The 8,719-nt window shown below is 51.5% G+C and overlaps 2 protein-coding genes across 2 annotated transcripts; both read right to left on the reverse strand.

Annotated features, from left to right (window-relative positions):
- Window positions 1–1,311: 1,311 nt before the first annotated feature.
- On the reverse strand, window positions 1,312–2,088 carry LOC141042651 (BTB/POZ and MATH domain-containing protein 3-like). Its single transcript, XM_073511511.1, has one exon. It carries the CDS (start codon window positions 2,086–2,088, stop codon window positions 1,312–1,314), a length of 777 nt encoding a protein of 258 aa, XP_073367612.1.
- Window positions 2,089–4,069: 1,981 nt separating this feature from the next.
- On the reverse strand, window positions 4,070–5,135 carry LOC109771635 (BTB/POZ and MATH domain-containing protein 2-like). Its single transcript, XM_020330339.2, has one exon. It carries the CDS (start codon window positions 5,133–5,135, stop codon window positions 4,080–4,082), a length of 1,056 nt encoding a protein of 351 aa, XP_020185928.1. The 3' UTR covers window positions 4,070–4,079.
- Between the last annotated feature and the right edge of the window lie 3,584 nt (window positions 5,136–8,719).

The following is an 8,719-nucleotide window of genomic DNA, read 5'->3' on the forward strand; positions in this document are numbered from 1 at the left end:
GGTTTGCAGAAAACCACCAAGTTGCTAATTTGTTGCAAAAAACACAGCAAATTCTCTAATCTTATTGCAAAAAGCACTGATCGGGTGATTTGGTCCGTTTGATCGCTTTCTGACAAGTGGGGCCAAATTTTAAGGAGCTGACTTGGCAAATAATTTACACACACACCCCTGAAATCTAAAACAAAACGCAATCAACCCCTCCCCCTCAATGGCCGATTGCGCCTCCGCCCTTGCTCCGGATGACGGGAGGTCAACGGCAAGCTCGCATGGATGGGGGAGGGTGGCGGGCGGAGGATCGGACGAGGTGTCGGAGAGGGCAGCGCCTTCCGCCCCGCCATGGCCGTAGCCTTCCCCTGCTGCCGCCGCCCGCCATGCTCCGAGCCGGACAGCGCTGTCGAGGGGCGACGACCGGAGCTCAACCTACTCACCTCCCGCAGCATGCTCTCCGGCCTTCCCCTGCCGCCGCCGCCGCCCGCCACGCTTCGAGCCGGGACAGCTATGGGGGGGGTGATGACCGGAGCTCCTCCCGCAGCATGCGGTCTGGCCTTCCCCTGTCGCTACCGCCGGCCACGCTCCGAGCCGGGGATGGCGTTGTGGAGGGGCGCGACCGGAGCTGAACCTCCCGCAGCCTGCCGTCCTGCAGCCGCCGCTGCAACCTCCCGATGCCTCCCTACATCGCGCTGCTCTGGCAACCGCTGTCACGTCCTCGGATCTCCGACCTCCCTCGACCTCATGCTCCCTCTGCAGCTGTGGTCCATTAAGTAGCCCAAGGCCGACGCCACTGTGAGGGCACTGCTGCCGCCGCATGGATTGGTGGCGCCCGTCGACGAGCCTCGGGAGTCGGGACGCGCTGGCAACTAGATTATCGGGAGCAGTGGGGTTGCTCGGGAGCAGGGGATCGGTAGAGGGGGGTTGATTGCGTTTTCTTATTTGTTTTAGGGGTGTGTGTGTAAATTATTTGCCAAGTCAGCTCCTTAAAATTTGGCCCCACTTGCCAGAAAGCGATCAAACGGACCAAATCACCCGATCAATGCTTTTTGCAATAAGATTAGAGAATTTGCGGTGTTTTTTGCAACAGATTAGCGACTTGGTAGTTTTCTGCAAACCTAGCCGCAAATGTGGTAGTTTTTTGCAATTGACTCGTTTAGAACTAATGTGTGTGAGGGTTATATTGGACTGTCGCTCTTATTTTAATCCATAGAGCTAATTTGCTAAACATTATATGATTACTCCTGATGGTTGTTGGGCTGCTATGCTTTTGCTTTGCTTGATTTCAAATTTCTGTGAATTTTTGGTCAAATTTCGGCCAATTTACGGCCAAATTTTATCTGAAAATTCAAAATTTGATTTGTAATTTCGTCCGAAATTTTGCAAACCGAAAATCAAAACGCAGCTCCGCGTCCATGTCGTCGACACGTAGCTCGCCGGTGGCGTTGCCCTCGAGGTCGGCCCTGAAGACGGGGGACCGGGCCTCCAGCACCCACCGGTGCGCGGCGAAGGTCTCGCCTCCACGTCGGCTGGGTGCTTGTTCCAGAGGGCTTCCGCAAGCTGCCCGCGCAGGTCGAACGGCGGCGCCGCCGCCACCTCGGCTTGCGCCCGCAGCCCGGGGTCAACGGTGACGTCGCAAAGGATCGTGAGGCAATCATCCTCGAGATGCTTATTATGGTTGGGATTTTCCTTGTCGAGGAACTTTATCCAGCCCCAGTAGCGATTAGCCGAGTAGCGTTGCTGCTGCACGGCTCCATTGACCGAGGGCTCCCCGTCGTGGTCGAGCACGCTAAGCTTGAACTCTGCCGTCGCGTCGCCGAGGCTGGTAAGGAAGATGGACGTGGAGCCGTCGGCCTCTTTGCGGTCGCCGTTCGGGTAGCACTGTACTTTCCAGCGGTGGCCGCCGACGTCGAACGCGGGTGACTCGACCACCGTGCCGTTCGGGACCGTTTTCCTGATCTGCTTGTAGCCGTGGATCCGGAACACGTGGGAGCCGGTGATGGGCTCCCTTGCGGCGACGGTGGACGCGGTGAGGTGCTGCCGCCCGGCGCTGCGCAGGGCGGACACCAGCGCCGACATTGGCTTGGTCGACGACGACATGAGATGGGAGGGAGAAAACGAGATCGCAGATCTATCTATCTATCCATCCAGGATTCCAGGTGCATGTTATGTACTGTATATATATGCATGCCTATTTCATTTTTTTTTGTGGGAATGGCTATTTCATGTTGCAACGCCGCTGGAGACTACAGAGATCGTGTTGACATGGGAACACTTCTTTATCTCTGGTAAATTACGATGACTTGGGCTACAATTAATTAGCAGAAGTTGTGTTTCTGGACTCTAAAAAAGAAACGTGTTGCTAGGTACTCCTAGTCGCCCACCATACATAGATATCGGTGCAAGATTAGCCAATTTTTTTTAACTCTAAGAAATATACTATATCTAAGTAGTTAGCCTGCACTGCTAGATTTCTCTCAACATGAGTGCTTCCACATCACCTAAATTATTTATAGCTATCCGATCAAAATATTGTGACCTTAGTGGTCATGCATGTTCTCATAGGTTACACTTCTTGCATTAATCTATCCATGCAAACCCTGCCACTTCATTAAGTCTTGCATGTTTTTTTCTGGGAAATAAAGTCATGCATGTTAGTCACACTTTAAATTTTTGCGTTAACTTTTATGTCGTTAGGAACGCTATACGTGTTGGACCCTTGGAGCAAAAATACATAGTTTGTGCTTCACATTTTTGTGAAAAAATGGTGTCAGATTATGTCGAATCCAAAATGTCTCCTTTTATACATCATTATGTCACATACTTTGCATGTTTTATTCATTGTAAAGATGCGTATTCAGTCTTCGAGAGAGGTGATTTCATCGCGTGGGACTATAAGAAGAATGGCATATTCTATGTTAGAAGTGTGTAAATACTAGCGTCGAATCTCAAGGATTGCAAGGAAGATACGGAACAAGCTAGTGGCACCGTGAAAGGGAAAAGGAGGCTTTGGTTATTTCGAAGGCCAAGATCCAAAAATGTTCAGAATTTTTGTTATCTTTGAAAGGCATTCTTGTCTTTCCACACCAGCGCGGAGTTGGATTTTAGCAATAAAGGTAAGGGGGGTTGCGGGTGCCTTAAGTCTGTTAATGCTCCGATTAGGGGCCTTGTGCCTCAGCCACCCAGTATATTAAGATCGATGTTGGCACCAATTTTATGGAGAGCATTAGCAGAGCACACGTGGGGTTATGGCTACAAATCATTTTGGTGAAGTCATCATATCATCGTGGGACTTTATTGGGTCGTGTATGAAGCGGCGCTTTTAGTGTGCTCGTCGAGTTATATATCGGTATTACCCTTCACAAAGCCCACTGTTTCGGTCATGGTTTTTCTTTTGCGTATTTTTCGTTGCAAATGAATCCCTTGACAATTCCCCTCCTGTTATCTGGAGATGGAAGCGCTTAGCATCACATTGCTTATAAAAAATTTCAAGATTAATCGACAAGCTAATGTGGTGGGGCATGAGATTGCTAAGTTTAGTTTTGATAATAATCTGGATGGTGGGCTTTGTAATAGTGTTCCGCCTTGCGTGGCTAATGCCGTAACGAATTATTGTAAGAGCTTTTTAATTAATTAATACTACTCTCTCCGTCCCAAAATAAGTGTCTCAACTTCTTTTGGACGGACGGAGTATATGGGAAGGGGTTTAAAAAAAAATGCTCAGCCAGACCTATACTGTTGCAAAATTATGTTACAGAATATGTAGAGTATCTTTTCAAAAAACTGCAGAGTATCTAATTAATTGCATTCTGTCAACTATTGTTTCGATGGCTTCAATTTTTTCTCTCACCTAGGCAAAGCTTCGGTCTTGTATGACTTTGCTTTTGCTGACGCATTTTTGTGTGTGTGTTGATATTGGCTGTGTGTATCTTAGATATGCAGAGGTTCATTGTGTTTTTATTCTTTTGATGCTTCATTACAAGTCAATAAAATGCACCCAAAAAATCTAATTAACTTTTCTGATTTAGCGACTGTAGCTAATTTAACTAGGCAGCAAGCTGCACGTATATATCCATCAGGCTATGGCTGCTTCACGAGAAGCTCCAGCACCGTAGATGGGTTCTCTTGAGCTCCTCAAAACCCTTGGTCGTCATGAATGACAATAGGTTACCGGGAATTGAGAGGAACTCCATGCACGCCTTCTTCAGGACGGCGCATCCATGCCGCTCCGCCAACGCCAGCATGGCGCCCACGGAGCCCATGTCGACGCGCGGGCACAGCGCCTCCTCGCAGACAGCTTTTATCTTCTCCAGCGCGTACCTGTCCGCCGCCACGAGCAGCCGCTCCGCCGTCGCGGCGTCCGCCTCGAGCTGGTTCTTGTCAGGCAGCGAGCCCGTGTACATGAACTGGAGCAGGGTCTTGAACACCTGGGCGTCCATGTCGTCGACGCGTACCTTGCCGGTGGCGTTGTTCTCGAGGTCCGCCTTGAAGACGGGGGACGCAGCCTCCAGCACCGACCGGTGCGCCGGGAACGTCTCGTCGCCGACGTGGATCGTCACGTCCGTCTCGTTCCACATGGTCTCCCCGAGCTCCCCACGTAGGTCGAACGGCTCGGCCGCTGCCGGCGCGGCAACCTCCTCGGCGTGCAAGGAAGGGTCGTGGATGGTGACGTCGCAGAGGACCGTGAGGCAGTCGTCCACGAGGTGCTCTCCCTCGACCAGATCGTCGTTCTTGACGAAATCTTTCCAACCCCAGCCCGCGCTGTCGCCGATCCAGAAGCGTCGTTGTTCCGTGGCTCGGGTGAGCGACGGCCTCCCGTCCCGGTCGAGCAGGCTGAGCTGGAGGCCCACCGTGCCGGCGTCGTGGAGGCTGGTGAGGAAGAGGGACGTGTAGCCGTAGTGTTTCTTGCCGCTGCCGTTCGGATAGCACTTGATCCGGCAGGCGCGGCCGCCGACGTGGAACGTGGCTGACTCCACCGCCTCGCCGTTGGGGACCGTCTGCTTCACGTGCGTGTAGCCGTGGATTCGGAGGACGTGGGAGCCGATGACGCGCGGCCTCGCGCCGACGGTGGACGCCGTGAGGTGCTGCCGGCCGGCCCGGCGCAGGGTGGACAGCAGCGCCGACATTGGCTTCATCGACGACGACATGATGGATATGAAAGCAAGCAAAGGAGATCACAGATCTATCCAGGTGTAGGTATATGAAAGGCTCTATGGCGAGTTTCAACGACGCTGGACACAGAGATCGTTGAGATCCATAGCTTTGGTAAATAAGGGTGACTTGGACTACAATTCTACGTATGCATCTATGCATGTATATTTTTATTTTTGAACAACCACGCGGAGGGGGTCACTAGTAGAAAAAAGGCCCATTTGTCCCGGTTCGGGAACCGGGACTAAAGGGTTGGTACTAAAGCCCAGTACCTTTAGTCCCGGTTCTTATACTCTTTGGATCTTTTCGTCTTGAGTCTAAGACGGTTACTAGTCCCAGCTCAAGCTCAATCTCTAACAGAATAAAGTGGAAGCTGCGCACGCATGCATAACTCATCAATTACATTAACCTCGAGTAATAAGGGAAACCGAATATATATAAAACAGTAACACTCACTCGAAGTTGTAAGGAAAGAGTATTTTATATTTGTTTGATTTTGAAGCAACGATTTTAGCAAGTTGGCCTCGGCTTCTTTGGTATCATGTTTAACCATCCAGTCATCTATGAGATTTGTGTTAATGAACCCAGTATCATAGATTTGTCTTTTCTTGCATTCGGCGATCTTCAATCTGCATAATATAGTGAGGATAATTATATATACATGCAATGAAAGAGCTGAGCTATATATAGAGACTTAATTACAGAAGTAGTACTTACAGACAGTAGCAAGTGATGATTATTTTATCGAGGGCCTTTTGATTGAAAAACTGGAAGAACTCCTCAAATGGAACAGACAACAGATCAATGGAATAGATGCCGGAGCGGCCGGAGCGGCGGCGGCTGTCTTCCTTTGTTGCTTACGAGGCGGAGAAGGAGGCGGACTGCTACGACGCGCCGGAGCAGCCGGAGCGGCGGTGGCTCTATTCCGCCCTTGCCGACGAGGCGGAGAAGGAGGAGGCTGGCTGCTCGGACGCGCCGGCGCAGGCGGAGAAGGAGGCGGAGTGCCCTGATCACTCGCCGGAGGAGGCGGCGGAGGAGGAGGCAGAGTGCCCTGACCCGCCGGAGGAGGAGGAGGAGGTGGAGGCATCCAGTTCGGAAGGTTGATGAGCTCCTTCCGCCATAGACATGGAGTCTTCAGAGCAGAACCCAGTCGAGTCTCCCCTTCACCGGTAGGGTGGTCAAGCTCGAGCTCCTCAAATCCCTCGGTTATTTCATCCACCATCACAGCAGCATATCCTTCTGGAATCGGAGGACAGTGAAAAGTTACGCCGGGTTCAGGAGGTGCAACAGAGCCGACAGCCGCCTTGACTTTGAAGTTCTGCCATTGCGTCATAAGGTGGCAATCATGAGACGCCGTGATAGTATCCACGGGGTAGCTAGCAGGAGCCGTGAAGACAGGCTCCTGAAGTAGCTCGGTGTAAGCCACGCTGCTTCTCCGCTGAGATGGCGGGGTAGCTTCAACAGGTCGCTTGCTGTGAACTGCTTCTCGTTCCTCTAGCGCTTGTACCCTTGTGTGCAGCGCTTGCAGATGGGTCTGCTCCACTTTCCTCTTCCTCTCCCGGCCTTTGTAACTGCCTGCGTCGGGAAACCCAGCCTTCCACGAAACGAAGCCTGGCATGCCTTGTGTCCGTCCAGGGCGCTCAGGATTCCCGAGGGCCATTGTGAGCTCGTCGTTCTCTCTGTCGGGAACGAACGTCCTTTGCTGCGCTGCGGCGATATACTCCTGATGCTTCGTGACGGGTATTCGCAGTTGCTCGTTCATCCAAACGCACTTCCCTGTTTCAGGGTCCAAGGTTCCCCCAACCCCGAAGAACCAAGTCTTGGAACGGTCTGGCCATTTCAATGTCTCTGGTTCGACCCCTTTATCAAGCAGCTCATTCTCAGCCTTCTCCCACAACGGTCGGGCTTTGAGGTAGCCACCTGACCCCTGCGATGGTGATGCTCCTTCTTCGCAGCATTTTTCTTGTTCGTCGCTGACAACTTCTTACTCTTGTCCAATGTCTTGTGGGACACAAATGCGTCCCAGTGATCTCTGATCTTCTCAAACCGGCCGTGAATTTTGGAGTCTTTTCTTTGTCGACAAACGTTGTTTTCAGCTCATTCTTCCACCTCCGGAATAGATCTGCTATCTTCTTAAGAGCATGAGCCTTGACCAATGGCTCTATAATAGCTGGCTTCTCCAGATCCTCCTCTGGCGGTAGGGTGAAATTTGCCTTCAGCGCGGTCCAAAGATCATCTTTATGCCTATCGTTGACATAAGACACCTAAGGGTCTTCGTTCTTAGGCTTATACCATTGATGGATGCTGATCGGGATCATGTCCCTAACAAGAACCCCACACTGAGCAGAAAATGCTTCCTTGGTCCGGATGGGTTCGATCGATTGGCCATCACGCGCGATTGCTGTGATCGTGAACCTTTCATCCTGGCGCAACTTTTTCTTTGGGCCTCGTCTCATTACCGAAGTTTTGCTCAACCCGGAGGGCTAGAAAAGAAGAAAGAAGAGACTTAATCTCTACTCCTAATGGAGCAGTTGGTAGTCTCCGTCGGTCAATTTTCGTCCCACCAAAGACGGTTTTTTTTCGTCCTCGACCCAACTCCCGCATCCCATCGATTCCCCCCCTGTTCCACGATTTTTTTTCGTCGGTTTTTTCATCTCTGCTGCCCCCGCCCACTCACGCAGCCAAAAAAACCACCCCCACGCACGAACCACTCCCCTCCCCCTCCTCGCGCGAGCATCCTCTCCTCGGTACCCTCGCACGCGCTAGGGTTCCTGCGCCGCCGCCGGGAGCTCGTCGACCAGCCCAGCGTCCTGCTGCTCCGTGCCTCGCTTTCCTCGTCGCTCGCCTTCGGACTCCTCGCTTCCCTTAGGCGATCCGTCGCTTGTCCGCAAGCCAAGCCGCCGCCTCTCCACCGAGAAAGGGGGCTCCCGATCTCCGCCGTGGTCGAGCAACAGCGTAGCGGGCGGCGCACCCAGCCCGTAGGCTCATCCCCTTCTCCGATCCACTCCCCTTGTCTCACGGGTGTGTGGTATGCAATCAAAGCATCGGCTCATGTGATTTCCTGCAGCTGGCATACGTAGGTTTACCGCTGGATTCATGCCAAATCTACCCGTGCCCAACTCCCCTGATGCTCTGCACCCCGTTTGTTGGGAGGTGTTGAGCTGCTGTGAAGCTTCCTAGAGATGCCAATCTGGGTCGTTATCAAGCAAGCCTGTAGGATTCAGAAATAATCTATTGCATCTTGTGCAGTGGTATTTTTCCTTTTGTAGTTTGGAGTGACAAATTATTGTTTTGTATTACAATCTTGGTCGTTATCAAGCATGCCTGTCGGGATGCAAATAATCATCACAACGCTGAATCCTCTGTTATGTGATTTCCATTATGTTTAAATCACAAATTTGCTGAGCCTATTTCTGTTGTTGAACGCTTGGGGTACTACTGCATTGGTGTAACATGTCTAATGATGTTTTCATCTGCTGGACATTGTAGGTCTTGAAGTATGGCGCAGTTATGACAAGGAACTGCACTCACCAATGGAATAGCTAGAAGTAATCAAGGTAAAAAATATTTCATGAATTTA

Source organism: Aegilops tauschii, chromosome 3 (genome assembly GCF_002575655.3).
Source record: "Aegilops tauschii subsp. strangulata cultivar AL8/78 chromosome 3, Aet v6.0, whole genome shotgun sequence".
Lineage (NCBI taxonomy): Eukaryota > Viridiplantae > Streptophyta > Magnoliopsida > Poales > Poaceae > Aegilops > Aegilops tauschii.

Coding starts and splice junctions, on each gene's coding strand:
- LOC109771635 (XM_020330339.2), bottom strand. CDS start 5,135: ATGTCGTCGTCGATGAAGCCAATGTCGGCGCTGCTGTCCACCCTGCGC.
- LOC141042651 (XM_073511511.1), bottom strand. CDS start 2,088: ATGTCGTCGTCGACCAAGCCAATGTCGGCGCTGGTGTCCGCCCTGCGC.